Here is a 16,681-nt window from a genome sequence, read left to right as displayed (position 1 = left end):
AAAGGGGGTGGGGTGGGGAGGTGAGGGGAACAGCATGAGCAAATGCACGAAGGAAGAATGAATCTGCTGCGCGTTGAGAATGGCATGGAGACTTCACTGATTGGAGCCGGGAGTTCTTGCAGGGGATGGAGGCAGCTATGATTGGATAGCTAAAGTGGGGCCAGATTTGGAGGGCTTTGAATGCCCGACTGAGGAGCACTCAACCCAGCTCCTGACTTGCAATTTCCGTTCAAGACTGAATTACCTAAAGGGTGGTTAATTCCAACGGGTGTTCTTCTTTGGGGGCTTCTGAAAAGTCTGCTTATCCTCTTACCTGCTTCAGTTCTCTTCATTTACCCAGGGAGAAAGTAATCCTCACTTGTCGAGGGGAGGGGGAATAATGTTGATTAATCTCACTTTCCTTGCATTGAAGATGCAAAAAAAAAAAATCCCATTTCCACGCCAGATATTAAATTTGGTTTCTCCTCCTCCTCCTCCTCCTCACGCAAGTTCTCTTTCTCTCGCCAGCACCTCCCCCACGTTTTCCTGCTCTGCTCCACCAGCTGGGCCAGTCCCCTGCTCAGCCCTGGCGGCGCGCGTTCCGCGTCCGGCTGGCCCGCGCCCGCCCTCCGCACCCGTGCGCCCCCCTCCCGGCCCCCCGCGCCCGCGCCGGTAACCCTCACACACGGGTCCACGCCCCCCCCCCCCCCCGCCCCGGCGGAGCGGTAGGTGTTTTGCCGTCTGCGCCGGGCCGCAGTGCGGCTGCGCGCACTGGGCTGCCTCCGGGGCTGGCAGGGCAGCGGTGGCCGCGGCGGCGGCGGCGTGGGGAGTGGCGTGGAGCCGAGCCTGGGGCTGCAGCAGCGCGGGGGCCCCCGGAGTAGAAAGCCCCGGGGGCAAGAAAGGAAGGCCGGGCCGCGAAGTCCCTGAGCAAGCGTACTCCCTGGATTTGGGGGGGAGCCTTCCCCTCGCACCTCGTCTTCAGACGCCCCCTCCTCACCCCCCAGCCCCGGCCGCTGACGGGAGGAGGCGGCGACGGCGGCGGGGGGCTGAGGGGCGCCGCCATGCCTCTCCCGCGGTGAAGCGCCCCGGCCGTGAGGAGCCGCTCGGTTTCCCCGGTGATGTCCCCCAGGCGGCAGGCGAAAGCGACTCACTCGAGCCCTGGGGTAAAGGCCTAGCTTATCCAGCTTCCTTCCTCCTCCTCCTCCTCCTCTTCCCCTCCCCCCCTCCTCTCCCCCTTCGTCCTCCCCTCCCCGGCTCTTCCCTCACCCTTCCCCGCGCCCCCATCTTCCCTCCCTCCCTCCCACCCCTCCAGCAGCGATGGCAGAGGAACAACAACAGCCGCCACCACAGCAGCCTGATGCCCATCAGCAGCTTCCCCCCAGCGCCCCCAACTCGGGGGTGGCTCTGCCAGCCCTTGTGCCTGGGCTGCCAGGGACAGAGGCCAGCGCGCTGCAACACGAGATCAAGAACTCCATCTGGTAAGAGGATCCTCCATCGCTGGGGTAAAAAAGCCCAGGCACATTTCTGCTGCAAAGGGGGTGGGGGCGGCGGGCGGGGGAGCGGAGGAGGAGGCTGATGCGTTCATTGAATGTGGGTATCGAGAGTCGGGCGCATATTTGTAGGACCTCTGGAGGTGCGCGGAATTCGCATCAGCCCCTGGTCTCCATGCTAAAAAATGCTTTTACCCCCTCCTCAACTGTGAGTGCAGATAAACAAGATATTTGTGTTTTTCACTTATGTGCAAGAGGAATACGGGTCGAAATTAAGTCATATTGCATGATGGTGGCATGAATTTGGGACTGAGGAATGTGAAGTGTGTTTACTCCTTTTTGCAGTCATACGGGGAGGAAGAAGTGTATTGTGAATTTTCACCAAACAGACACTGTGCGTAAGAATATTAATATGCAGCACAAAACCTAATGTGTCTCTTCCTTTCACTTGGTTTAGCTGCTGTTTCTGGATGTTTTTGCCTTTATTCTGAGATCGAATTTCTCTTCCGGGGAGTTTATGCTTTGCATTGATTGTGAAGAAAGGGTTTCTTTAGTATAAGATATTTTATTTTAAGGTGATAGTTTACACTGTAAAATGACTTTTTAATTTAAAAAGATATCTCTAATTTAAAGTAAATGTTTTGCCATTTCGTGTGTCTTTTTTTTAGAAACCATAGATGAAATATCTTTTGCTATTCCTGTACTTTCTTGTATGAGAATTTCCAATATTTCAGCATTAGATTAAACTCTGAAAGACTGGTGGCAGTCTTTTAATAATTAAATACACTGAGTTAAGTCTATCCTCTGTTAGAACCGTTCCAAATATTCTTTGAACATGAACTTGCATTATTTTTGTAGGAGTCTTCATTAAGTGACATTTTTTAAAAAGTGTAGTGCTCTTTTAAAAATGGAAAGCAATATTTGGAATTTGGTCTAAGAGACTGCTTTTAATAGAAGTTTAAAAATAGAATTAAATGTGGTGTAAAAAAAGCTCTGATTTTAAAAATGAAATCTTTTATGTCCCTCATTGAATATGACTACTAGAATAGCAAAACACCTTACTTTTATATTACAATTTAAAAATAAATGTATCGTAAAACAACTGGCATTGCAGTATAATATTTACACATTTAAAAACAGTGACAATTTTTAAATACAAAATTAAGGTTTGTTATATAGTAATTTTCATTATTTTCTTGGCGTACATCCATATTGTCATGATGCTAATATGAAGTAGGGCAGTGCAGGCTTTAATAGTTTCTTACTACATAGTAGTTAGCAGCTGAGTGTTTTAATTTTAAAATGAAGTTTAAATATTTTAAAGGAGAATTTTTTTGGCTTTGACAGTGGTTATGTTGTGGCAGCTTGAATAGGTCAGATAAATAGGATTGTCCTGTGTGTGTGTGTGTGTGTGTGTGTGTGTGTGTGTGTGTGTGTGAGAGAGAGAGAGAGAGAGGGAGGGAGGGAGGGAGGGAGGGAGAGCGAGAGGGAGAGGGAGAGAGAGAAAGAGAAGGCTTTATTTTTTGATGGATACCCTCACCCCCTTTGTAAAGCTGTAATTTAAAGGAAGAGATGGTTCATCTCCAGCTTGCCATCAAGGTTTCCAGAAACCCGGAGTGGGTTTTTTCCCCCTATTAACTTGATGTAACTTAGTGTCTCTGAAACCATCATTAAATTGAATTAAGCACCTTGGTTTTTACATTCAGGTAAGGTTCATTCCAAGTTAAAGGGCTAAAATCTTTTAAGAAAGGCAAATTGAGAAAGTTGAATTAGTGATGTATTTATTACTAATTTATTATGAGAACAGTAGGGGAAAGGAACCTTCACTTTGTATGTTAAAAATAAGAGTAAGTTGTATAGCCAACTGTCTCAAGTGTTTGAATGATAATGGTTGTGGAGTGTTTTTTTTGGTAAATCATGTGATTTAATTATTCTTTCATTGATAATTTATATTTACACATCCATTACAACTTAACTGCGCTGACTTGAATGTGAGAAAAACTTATCCTGAAGTAGAGTGCACTTCAGTTTTTGGTACTTGCTCTAAAAAATAATGGGCAACAAACACCTTAATCCCCAAATGTACAATTTTATATCTTTATTTTAAAATTGTAATGGCACACTTACTGGCATTTAATTTTCAACCTTAGAAATCCTATTTGCAGAAATGATTTCTTCATATTATATTTAAAACTTTAGAATAAACAACACTAGTGGGGATATTTAATATATAGTTTCATACCCCTGCTCCACAAGACTGGATTTATATTATTCATCAAGTGACTATATGAAATAAAGACATTAAAAAGTGAAAGCTTCTTCAGTACCATCTCCTCCTAAGAAATAGCATGTATATATATGTTAAAATCATTTTTAATACAAAAAATTGCAATTCTTTAGATATCTCATTTCACATTTTTTGAGGCAGCAATATCTTTTTACCAATTATTTTATCACCTGATAATGTTCTGAGAGATTATCAGTTTTGTACTACTTCCTATATCAACCTTTGGTATCATTACTAATGAGAATTAAAATTACATTAAACAGAAGTGTGGCATTTAAAAATTATCAAATGGGTTTTGCATTTAGGTTGACCATAGTGTCTAAATTATTGGACTTGCAGATCTCAAACAAGTTTGTACTTGTCCTTCTATTCTACAAATGTAAATACAGTATGTGATGTAGGCCTTTAGCTGAACAATGAGTTATTTATTATCTCAGTTCATAATTTATTCTGTTTATTAAGCTGAAATGCTGTTTGATAAAAGTATGTTCATGGTAATTTCAAGCATTAAATTAGTCTTTGAAAAAAGATTTAAATGTTCAAAGTTGAAATCATGGTACTTAATGAGATCAGAAACTATATTTCTTAAGAATTGGAAATATAATGTATTTTTAAGATAGTTCTAGAAAATAAAGATACTGCTAACTTGATAGCGTTGTAATATTTGTGTAATATATTTGTGAGTGTCTTCACCTTAAGTTCAAGTTAACAAGCCTGCACGTTTCTTGACCTTCCTCATTCCCACTCCATAGACACCTGTCTGAATCACTTCACACTACTCACTTGAAAGGAGATTTATTTGCAGAGATGTGTTTTAATACTGAATATGCTGTAAGAATGTTATTTATATTGTCTAAAAAATAGACCTCTAATATAAACTTTGCATCAAAAAAAAGCAAACTAGTAACCTATGTCTTTTTTCTAAATGGAGTCTCATACTCAAACCTAAAAAAAAAAGCCACAACCTAACCTCACTGCAAACTCCTTTAACTTACATTGCACCCCTCTTTGGTTACCTAAAAAAAGAATACCAAAGCAAGTTTTTCCTTCCTCTTACCTCCCAGTGTCTTCATAGTTTAAAAAAAAAAAATGAAAATTTGTATGTAATTTAGACAAAAAATTTACATGCTTTTCTTTTCCTTTTTAAAGCAGTTTTACCTGAAACCCTGATAGAATAAAATTGCTCTGGAAAAAATAGGGTAGAAAAATTACATTTAAGATTTCTTTGGCCTGTTTGTGATTAGTTATGTTTAAGAATAATCATGCCTACGTGGGTGGGAGTGATTAACAATTAGGCTGTCACATAGACAACAAACCTTTACCTGGAAATTCAAAAGAAACTCTGTTTTATTGTAGAAAATGTTCTAATACTGTATTTACTCAATAAATTCAGGGATTCTTAAAAGAATTAATCAATTGTTATTTTTATTTATGTAACTTTTTATTTGCAAGTAAGATCTTATAAATCATTTTTTACAACAGTCCTATAAGACATGTCCTTGTTGTACCCACTTTATGGAAACAGATAAATTGAATGACAGGGAAACTATCAGATTCCTCTGATTCATTATCAGACCCTGGGAGCAGTGCTGGAGCCACAGTTCCTTGACTTGATATAATCCTGTAAGTCATACAGACTTCTGAATCTGGTACATTTTAGACTTAGAATTATAATCAAGTAGAATTATATACGTGGGCCATTTTGGATGTTTTCTCAATTCTTATTTAAACCCAAATTGAGCAATTTTTTTAACTTTCTTATTTCTTAGTTACAATGAGCAAAGTATGGTGATCCATAACATTTACGTAGTGATGTCGTATTAGTCCTGATTTCTGTCCCCTATCCTAGAACTCAGTAGTTCAGTTTTGTCCTTGGTTCCGGGTCAGGCAGTTTATTAGCTCTGTCTGAGAAATAGTTATTGGTCTTTCAACTGTAGTGGGAAACATTTACTATAAAGCTCATAACTTTGGAGTTTACTTTAACCATAAGCCCATGATCTTCATTTTGCTTTAATGTTAGAGAGTGACTAGTACATTAGCTGGCTTTTGTACATTTTTGGTTGCTTGGTTGATGTGCTACCTGCCCTAAGTTCAGTCTGTCTTCTGTACCAAACACCCCGAAGACTTAGGGTGCTTTTTGCGTGTGTATATTGAGGCCAGCTGTGATGGTTGCATCGCAACACTAACTTCTGATTCTGGAAAGAAGGCAATTCCTTGCTCTCTATAGTTAGAAACTGATGAAATCGTCTTCTCTATTGACTAGAGAGGCAAGTTAAGCAATTTCAAGCCCCTCGACTTTCCCGCCTTGTGTAGCCTAGGTAATGGATATGTGTGTATAAATAATTGACCAATTTGCTCTCTCCGTTGAGAGGTGTCTTGGATGGTGTTATGTGCAGAACTGATTTGGTTTCTATGTTACTATAAGTTTTTGGTATTATTGGGGGAAATGAGCTTCACAGTGCTAGAAAAGACAGAAGTGACTTATTTTTTATGAAAGATGTGCTTTGAATAAAAACATATCAAATCAAATCACCTTTTATATTAGAAAAATGTTACACGCTAAAATTGTACAAATGAACATAATTAAAATGAGCATTGTCATTTACTCAAATTTGAACACTTTAAGCAAGAGCAGTGTGTAAGTTGTCACCTGGGTGCCTGTTATATACAAAGTACTAAGGTAGAGACTGGCATTTGAGGAATGCCCATTCACTTGTAATATTAACCTAAGCAAAAATGTGCAATAAAACTTCTCTTTTATTTAGTTAGGGAACCAGGGAAAGAGGTGGCAAGTGCCAAGGTGTTAATTATGGGAAAAGTAGACCTTAGTTTGCTTGTCTATAAAATGAAAAGTTTATACTAGATGACCTTGCAACTTCCTTTAGGTTAAATTTCTATGACTCTATTACTAAATTAATATTGGCAGCAATAATAAAACATACCTTGATCACAGTGAAAGACTAACAGAATTAACTAATCACAGGCAATTACAACATTTTCAGTGGACGATTATTAGAATTCGTCAATGTTCCTTTGGGTGTTACCCCAGGAGGGCTATCTGAAGGTGTTATTCACTTACTATTACCTTGTGCAAGAGTTCTGTTATATTTATTGAGTTCTGCAAATATTTATTGAGCATATATTACATTGAAAATATTCTAAGAGCTGTTGATTATGCAAAATATGTAAGGCTATGCAGTAATCCCTGCTATTGGAGAGTTTACTAGTTGAGAGATTGCAGTAGGGGGGCTATTTGTGTGCTTGTTTATAAATAGGTGCTCAATACTTGTAAGCACTTCATATAGGAACTTTTTCCTGTAGTAATAGTGTTTTAAGGCAGTAGTGAATGTTATATTGTAAATTTGGTGATGTAATTAGGAAAGGTGTGTATTCTTTTCAGAATAATTTAGTGTAGTGTTGCGCTTCACAACTTTTTGTCTTCATCTAGGATAGACATTTTAATGCGTAATTGTGACAGGGTGTTAAGAACAAGACAGTAAGATGGTTACTCCATATCGCTGACCAAACCAGACCACTGCTATCCAGACCACTCTGCCTCCTTTTCCACCAGTCTCCCTATATTTAGTTGCTTTCTCTTCTGCTGTCTTGAGGGTTCTTTGCATTCAGGTTCAAGATGAGTAGCATGGACCAATAGGAAGAAGAATCTTCCTGCCCTGGGCAGGATAATAAATAAGAAACAGTAAGCTCTGAGGCTTTAATGTACTTGACTTGAGATTAAGACAGTTAACACTTAACCTTAATCCACAAGAATAAATACTTTAAAACATGATTTAATTTTTCTTTCTTGAGACTTTTTTTTTTTCCATTTCATTGACTCTATACCTCCTATTTGCAAGAGGAAATAGAAAACAATGAGGTTTGGTTAATTATGCACAATACCTCTATCAGGCATCTATTACAGTAGCTCCTATATATATTACAAAAAAAAAATTGTGTGAGAGGAGAGGTTTTATATACCTCATATCTTAGAACAAACTGAAAACATACAGATGTTCCTTGTTATTTGAATTTCTATTTGGTTTTTGAATTCAGAGAGTGAGAGGTCAGAGTGACAGATTCCAATCTGTTATGTCTTGGAATTTCACACACATATGGTGTGAAATACCATCTCCTCTAAATAGCCTTATCTAAAAAAAATTTACGTGAACCCGTTTGTAGTCTGAGTTGGAATAGCAAGGGTTCAGATAGCAAAGGGTACACTCATTCCAGCACAGGATTAGCAAATTGATTTGAACTTGCTTGCTAAGTCTGATTGATTAGTGATGCCTACCAAGGACATGGGGATAGGAAGTGATGGTACATATGCCCCATAATTACCTCCCCTTTTCTTTCTGAAATCTGTAAGTTTTAGAATTTGAGCTCTATTGTCGGTAAAGCATCAGAACTATTGGTTATCTTGGAGGGTATGAGTCCATAGGGCTATGGTATTGCCATTTATGATGCCTACTTTTAAGATACAGATCAAGCATGGAGAGCACTTGGGTTTGTGTTTTTCTTTCTCTACTTGTATTCTTGTTATTTTTCTGTGGCTTTCCTACTTTGATCACCTTGTACCAAGTAGCTACAAGATGAGAACAGGAGATTACTGTATTGAGTGGCTGCTTCAGTTTGCACTATCCGTAACCCTTTTTCTTTGCTTTCATTATCTTGTTTCTCTGCTTATGCCTGTGCTGGTCACTTTACCTGCTACCTTAAAAACCTTTCTCTTTTCTTTTTTTGCTGATGTAAATGTCTAGCGTTAAGATCCAACTCATGTGCCTTTGCTTCCATGAAACTTCCCAACTCCCAGGGAACAGTGATCTGAGTTGTGTAAATTAGTTTTTTTCAGTAATTTAGACTGGCCTTACCTGAGATGAGTTTGTTTTAGTGCATTTTTACTGAATTTAAAGGAAGCATTCTCATTTTCTAATATGTAAAGTTCTTAGGAATTCAGAGGCTGAATATACCTGAAACAAAGGAATCACTGCATAATAAGTAAGTTACAATATGACGATAAAATATCATTTGTATATGGGGTATTCAAGAAGTTGCCATTGTTTTTGCAGTATATATGAAATTTAAAAAATTTAATTGGATAAGAGTGTCATTTCTTTGACATATTGCTTGGAGTAAAGTTGGTGCTTCTGGGAGCCTGGGAACGTGTATTTGAACAAGATGCTTCAGTTAATGTCACTGAATCACTTCCCTGCTTTGATTGCAGTCATTAGATCTATTCATTGTCTGTGTATATAAGCAATCTGTGATCTAAAATTTATCTGTCAGATTATTAAATGCATGAACGCTTTTTCTGAAGCAGGAGACGCTAGCAAGCAATGTTTGGCCAAATTCTGTATATACAAGTTTCAAAGAAGTGAGGAGGTCAAAGACTAATTCTGATTTTACAGAATCAAGTGGTCAAGGAAAATCGAATTCGGTACACATTTATTTTAATGTCTACTACATACAGGCATAGGAGGATTAAAAAGTAATAAGACACTATGTCTACCTTTAAAACATTCATTCACTGCTTGTGTGGTAGTTGTATGCATCGTCAATTGAATTTAACAAAACTAAGATTTTGTTAAGTGCAGTGATGGTGTAATCAATGGTGTAAACAAATATAGAATTAGATGAGAGAGGGGTTCAGTGAGGACATACTATTTTTGTTGGCACAATTCAGGATGGTGGCCTTAAAAAAATCAAGGGTTGGGCTGTTGATCCAAATATGTTTAACAGTACACTTACTAGGAAATCTTTATTCCCACTAGCAGGGAATTCAGAGTTGTTGATGCCAGAAAGCCTTGCCAGTAATGAGAATAATTAAAGGAAAATAGCTTAGAACAAAATTTGCCTGACTGAGGAGTTGGGTTTCCACCAATCACAATTCTCTCATCTAAATTTTAATGTACAAACGTAGAAGAAATAATATAAAGTAATAATAGAGAAGGATCTCTATTATTAGAGATAATAGAAATAATAGAAAAGGATCTGGGGCTGCTGGGGCAGAGGACCAGGAACTGCACCAATAGCAGTCTTGAAAGAGGACTGTGTACCCTGAATTGACTCTCAGTGAATGTGGGGTCCCTCATATACCCAATTCAGCCCATGTCTCGGATCTTGTATCTTGGCACCTGTTTCTATGCACTTTTCCATTATTGGAGGCAGTTTGTTTTTTCCTTTGGATTCATCCCTTTCCATATATTTAGGGAATTTGTTCTAACACACACCCCGTTTCTGTCAGCATTATCACACTGTTTTTTCTACAGGCTGCTTTTCCTGTGACTTTATACATGCTTATGACTTCCTTAAAGCAGCAGCCAACAACCTTGGAGAAAAAGCTTGCAGTAAAACAGAGTTGATCTCTCAATGACCTAAAGAGCTCATTCATAACCATAAGAAAAAAGTCATTAGATAAGTGAATGAAGAATATAAATACTCATTTTGTAAGAGTAACAATCTTAATAATATAAACAGTTAACAAGTATGTAAAAGTCTTTACTCTCAATGATAAAAAATGATTAAAGCAGAAAAGTACTTTTTTTGACCACTAATAAAGGATTTAAGAAATATACATTGCTAGCTAATCTCACTACTGGTTTTGCTATTTTCCTTATCCCTTTCTCTCTCCTCCAGTCCCTCAGTTATTTTCCTGTTGTATGACATGTAAGCCCACTCATATTTTTGGTGGGATAAATTTGAACATACATTTTAAAAGGGTTACCTGTGTTTGCACTTAAGTGGTGGAACAGTGTGCTTTTCCCCCCTACTTTATTAATAATCTCCAAATTTTCTTGAATGAACAGGTATTATTTTTTGTTGGAAAAATACCCACACAAATAAAATAATGCCTTTTGTCTCTACCCTGCTGCTTTTCCTTTTAACTGCTGCCTGTCCATCAGCTTACCATCCCCACTGGGCTAGCTCTTCTCTCTGCTCTTGTCTTTTTTAACTCTTGCAGTCTAGCTTCCTGCTCTTCTTGCCGACTCTGTGGCCTTTTTTCAGTCTTCATCTTTCATTATGTCTGTAACTTTTCTTCTTGTTATTATGATCCCTTCCCACCTTGGAAATTCTCATTCATTCCTTTTTTTTTTTTTTTTTTTTTTTTGTGAGGAGATCAGCCCTGAGCTAACATCCACCAATCCTCCTCTTTTTTTGCTGAGGAAGACGGCCCGGGGCTAACATCTGTGCCTATCTTCCTCCACTTTATATGGGACGCTGCCACAGCATGGCTTACCAAGCAGTGCGTCGGTGCGCGCCCGGTGCGCGCCCGGGATCCGAACCAGCAAACCCCGAACCAGCAAACCCCGAACCAGCAAACCCCGGGCCGCCGCAGCGGAGCGCGCGCACCTAACCGCTTGTGCCACCGGGCCGGCCCCTCTCATTCATTCCTTTTTGAGAGCCATCTTTGTGTCAGCTACTTTGCCACACATTGGGGATTCCGTGAGCAAGGATGCAAGATCCCTGTTTTCATGGACCTTACCTCTGTTTAACGTTTTATTTTTCCTGCTCCCTTCCTCTACATGCTCTTTAATTGTGACTATACAGACATTTATGTCTTAGCCATCCATTCTTTTTCTCTTTTCACTTCTTTGCTAAAGTCGAGAAATAGATAGGCTGAACAGACAACTCTGGCCACATCTGCTCCTTCATTTGCGAGAGTACACTGTCACCTTAGACTTGGCATTTTCACAGTAACCTGTCTTCTATGCCATGGTGCCTTGCTACTTCAATTTGCTTTCATTTCCTATTATTCTTCTTTTGGTAGTAGATACCAGCATTCCTTCATTCTGTCAGGCTAACAGTATTGGTTTCATATTTGATCTTTCTCTTATCCTCATGACCAATATTTTAACAAGTTGCCAAGTTTGGGGTGTCACTTAAGCTTCTCCCTTTCTTCCTGTTTCCACTGCGAGAACCATAGTTCAGTGCTTTACCATCTCATTCCTGGATTATTATAGCAGCAACATAGCTTTCTGCCCCCAGCCTTTCTCCGTACTGAACTAGGCTGTATATTGCTGCCAAAATAAGTCTTCTAAAACATCCTTTTTCATGCAGTCCCCTTCTAAAAACCTACAGTAATTTCATCTTGCCCACCATATCATGTCTAAAGCTTTTTGTCAGGTTTCCACAGCCTGTGTAGCCCCATACAATCAATCCAAACCTATTTCTTGCTGTTCATCAGTAGTCAACTCCACTTAAGTCCAGCAGGCCTTAATTCTCTTCTTAATTCACTGTCTGCCTTGTATTTTGTGGTCCTGCTTTCATTCCTGCTTTGTATCTTTTCTGGAATCTCCACTCCCCCGTCTCCAAATCCTATTTAATCACATTTTAAGCTTTTTTGAAGTCATAGCTAAAATCATTGTGCTATGAAACATTCTTTAGCTACTCTAGTCCCCATTGACCTTTTCTTGACCTCATATTGTGTAGTGGGTTCTGTGCAATTAAGCGCTTAATCACTCAATTTTTTTCCTATGCCGTTTTAATAAGCAAGTTCATTGAATCTAGGGGCAGCACCTTTTGTATCTTCTTTTTCTCATCTAGCAGTAGGTACTAGTGAATACCATTTTTGTCTACTACATTCTTAGAGGCACTGTGATTTTAAGAAATAAATTTGGTTTTCATCCATCCACAGTTCCTGGCTCATACCTCCCAAAACCCTTGGAATTTTTTGTTATGCCAATGAAGATGACCTCTGGACCCCACCCAAAGATGGGGGCTGGTTGCCGGGAGAACCAGCCATCTGATCAGAGGATTGAATTCAGTCCCTTCTTCTGATTTCCAGGGAGAGGAGGGTGGCTTGAGGTTGAATCAGTTGCCAATGGCCAGTGACTTAGTCAGTCGTGCCTATGTAATGAAATCTCCAGAAAAACTCAAGAGGACAGCTCCTCAGCCCTTTTTCTGAGCTTCCAGGTTGTTGAACACATGGAGGTGCAGGCAGAGTGGCGTGCTCGGAGAGGGCGTGGAAGCTCTGTGCCCATTCCCTCATACCTTGCCCTACTCATCTCTTCCATCTGGGTGTTCATCTGTATCCTTTATCATATTCTTTAATAAACTGGTAAATGTAAGTAAGTGTTCCCCTGAGTTCTGTGAGCCGTTCTAACAAATTAATTGAACCTGAAGAATGGGTTGTGGGAGCCTCTGATTTATAGCCAATCAGTGAGAAGTACAGGTAACAACCTTTGCATGCAGCTGGTATCTAAAGTGGGGGGTGGTCTTGTGGGACTGAGCCCTTTACCTGTGGAATCTGATTCTATCTCCAGGTAGACAGTGTCAAAATTGAGTTGAATTCTTGGACACCACTAGGGTATCTGAGAACTGCTTGTTGGTGTTGGGAAGCCTCCACACACACGAGTTGAAATTGGGTCCAGAAACCCTTTGCAGGCACTTTATTTTTTTTCTACGTATTAATGTTTTTGTATTTGATATATTTAATACGGTAATTTCCTCCCCAAACAAGTTGTTAAACTTATGCTGCATTTTATAGAATAGAGGACTTATAGCAATTGATTTTTTTAAAAATAGCATTGTTGAAACTGAAGAAATCATTTATTTAGAGGTTCAGTTCTAATTATTTTATTAGTTTATATAATTTATATTAACCAGTTACTGGTTAAATATCTTTCACTATATATCTAGATTTAAAAATAATGTGTGTCCCAAGTGAGAGCCGTTGTGTCCTTCATTTATAAATACTGAGCAAATGACTACTACATAGTTCAGTAACCATTCATGAATGACTATACAGTAGTATTTAGTTAGGGTTTTGTGATCTGAGCAGCAATCTGTGTCCCAGCCTAGTTCCCAAGAGATATTGAAATTTTGAAGACCCCCTTAACATTGAATTGGAGATAGCTTCTGGCAAGTTTGGTCCTGATGGAGGGTTTGATCTTCTTATTTTAGGAGCTTAAGACCCAAGGCTAAGGTAACTTGTTAAGTCCTGGCCAAAGCCTGGAGATGGCAAAGGAAACCTGTGAGTTAGGGCAAATAACTGAGGGAAGGTGGATTTATTTGGGAAGTGAGGAGGGAATGACTAAAATAGGTAAACAATTCTGAGGTCCTGAAGTGTTTCAGATTCATATAACAGGCTAGTCTGCTCTCCCTGACATAGAGCCTTTTTTGTTTGTTTGTTTTTCTGGTATGATATTCTTTCTTTCAGAAAGGTACAACAACTAGATTATCTTTAAAAGACCTATTCAGCTTTAAAATTGTATTTATATGATGGTACTTGATTTATTAGAACAGTGGTTCTCAAATTGTGGTCATGTTAGCATCACCTGGGAACTTGTTAGAAACGTGAATTTGGGGGCTCCACCTCAGATTTACTGTAACAGAAACTCTGGGGTTGTGACCAGCAGTCTTTGTTTTACTAGCTCTCCAAGTGGTTCTGATAGATGCTGAAGTTTGAGAACCACTGGCTTGGAGGATATATCTTCTAATAAACAAATATTAAGCCAAAGTCCTCTGTGGCAAAATTTTAGTATTGTCAAGTACCCCAGGTAGAGTTAATAACTCTTTTATTTTAATTTTCATAGTAGTTGAATATAATTCTGTTACAGCATCATTTACACTATTGTAAAAGATTTCCACTAAACTTTTCAGTAATTGTATGTTAAATGAATTGATGGGTAAATTGATGAATAAAAATTAAACAGTACCTAGTCATCATTATACTCAGCCCTGGTCAACAATTAAAAGACAGACACACACACACACACACACAAAGTACCGGTGATCACATGTGCAAGAAAGTGTGGGATATATAACCCAGGAGTAAGCAAGCTCTTTCTTCAAAGGGCCAGATAGTAAGTATTTTTGATTTTGTAAGACATAGAATCTCTATTGCAACTACTTTATTCTGTCATTGTATCAGGAAAGTAGCCACAGACCATATATAAATGAATGGGTATGGCCAGATTTGTTTCATTACTGGCAGAATTTGGCCCTTGGGCAGCAGTTTGTGAACTCCTGTATCCCACTGCCATGCTGGAAAAACTACTCAAAGAATAGAGATCTCAGTCTTCACTTCAATACACTTCTCAATCTTCATTCCCTTTTATTGACAAACAATGGATGACAGTCACCTGCTTGATATTGTCTTGTAGTTCTCCCTTGAGTAAACCCAGGATTATGTGTAAAGCATATTAGAATGCAACCAAGTGAGAGTTATATTTCAGGGATAGTCTTAACTCAGCTCCAAATGATAATAAAGTATATTGACTTCTGGTTTCTGGTTGGACACATAAAGAGCTTGGAAGTCTTCACTCCTGTCATCACAACAAGAAAAAAAAGCTGAACAAACTGAAAGTTAGCTCTTCTTGGATCCGTCAGAGAATTGAGATCCCAGGGCAAATTGCTGCCTGGAAAACTGGAGACAGGTGGATACAGAGAGTCACAGCTTACAGGTTGCAGAACCCCAGGAGTAGATTCCCATAGCTGAAGCCACTATAGGTAGGAGCACTTTAAACTATAATTGATGAATTGCTGGAGGCTCAGTGTGGGATAGCTTGAGAGTTAAAAACTGAGGAGGCCCAGTCTTGAAGGGGGATCCCCACACTTCCCTGAGTTTTACCTCCAGGAGCCGTACTGGGTCTCCCTGTGAAGATCAGAGAAAAATCTCCTTTTACTTCCTGCATGGGTGTAGGGAGAGGTGAGGAGAGGAGGAGGAGAAAAATAACCATTCTGAAATATGCCCAGAGCTCTCTGTTCTCTTTAACAAGGCCTGCCTCACGGGAAACTGTTTTATCAGAGCTCAACCACTGGGGCTTGACCAAAGCCTAATTGATCAGCGGGAAAGGAAATACCCAACTCCAGCCCCATGTCTTCCATGTGGGAGAAGGGAAGTACCCAACTCATGTTCACTAAAAGATTGAGATCTAATCATAGGACAATAGAACGCCCCCCCCCCTCCTTTTACCACCGCATCAGTAGGACTCCTGTATAATAACAAGATTACAGCTAAAATAACTGTAAGCCTCAGACCTTATTTAAGGAGTCTCTAGAGACTCCTGAAGACAACATGGGAGACAAAAACAAGGACATTAGAGACAATTTTAGCCTCAGACATCATAGCTATGGCCTACAGTAAACACAGCCTAACTCCTAGCCAGATAAATGTAAAACTTGACACTAAAGACCTGTCTACCTCAGTTCCTTTTACCCAACATTATGTCTGGCTTTCAACAAAAAATTACAAGGCATGCTAAAAGGCAAAAACACAATCGGAAGAAGTAAACCAAGCATCAGAACCAGACCCAGATATGACACCAATTTTGGAATTATCAGACTGTGAATTTAAAATCACTATGATTAATATGCTAATGGCTCTAATGGAAAAAATGGACAACATGCAAGAACAGGTGGATAATATAAGCAGAGAGATGGAAACTCTAAGAATCCAAAGGAAATGCTAGAAATCAAAAACACTAACAGAAATGAAGAATGCCTTTTATGGGCCCATCAGTAGACTGGACATTACTGAGGGAAGGAATCAGTGAACGTGAAGATATATCAATAGAAACGTGTAAAACTAAAATGCAAAGAGTGAAAAAGGTGGAACAGAATATCCAAGAAGTATGGGACAATTAAAAAAGGTGTAACATGTTTAATTGGAATACCAGAACAAGAGAAAGGAACAAAAGAAGTGTTTGAAGTATATTGGCTGAGAATGTTTCAAAATTAATGACAGACATCAAACCATGGATCCAGGAAGCTCGGAAAATACCAAGCAGGATAAATAACAACAACAACAAAACATCTACACCTAGGCATATTATGTTCAAACTGCAGAAAATTAAAAACAAAGAAGAATCTTGAAAGAAGCCAGAGGAAAATAACTGCCTTACCTATAGAGGAACAAGGATAAGAATTACATCAGACTTCTCTTCAGAAACCAAGCAAACAAGGAGAGAATAGAGTGAAATATTTT

General features: G+C 39.3%; 1 protein-coding gene across 1 annotated transcript in view; it reads left to right on the top strand.

Moving 5' to 3' along the window:
- The first annotated feature begins 684 nt into the window (after nt 1-684).
- The window catches only part of RFX7 (regulatory factor X7), a 128,718-nt gene continuing 112,721 nt past the window's right edge, over nt 685-16,681 (top strand). The window contains exons 1-2 of the mRNA XM_058541647.1: nt 685-1,142; nt 1,295-1,457. Of these exons, the coding sequence (XP_058397630.1) occupies nt 1,297-1,457 (161 nt within the window). The 5' untranslated portion in view covers nt 685-1,142; nt 1,295-1,296. The remainder of the gene's footprint in view (nt 1,143-1,294; nt 1,458-16,681) is intronic.

The sequence above is a fragment of the Diceros bicornis genome, chromosome 5 (assembly GCF_020826845.1).
Source record: "Diceros bicornis minor isolate mBicDic1 chromosome 5, mDicBic1.mat.cur, whole genome shotgun sequence".
NCBI lineage: Eukaryota > Metazoa > Chordata > Mammalia > Perissodactyla > Rhinocerotidae > Diceros > Diceros bicornis.
This window is presented reverse-complemented; position numbering and strand designations above follow the sequence as displayed.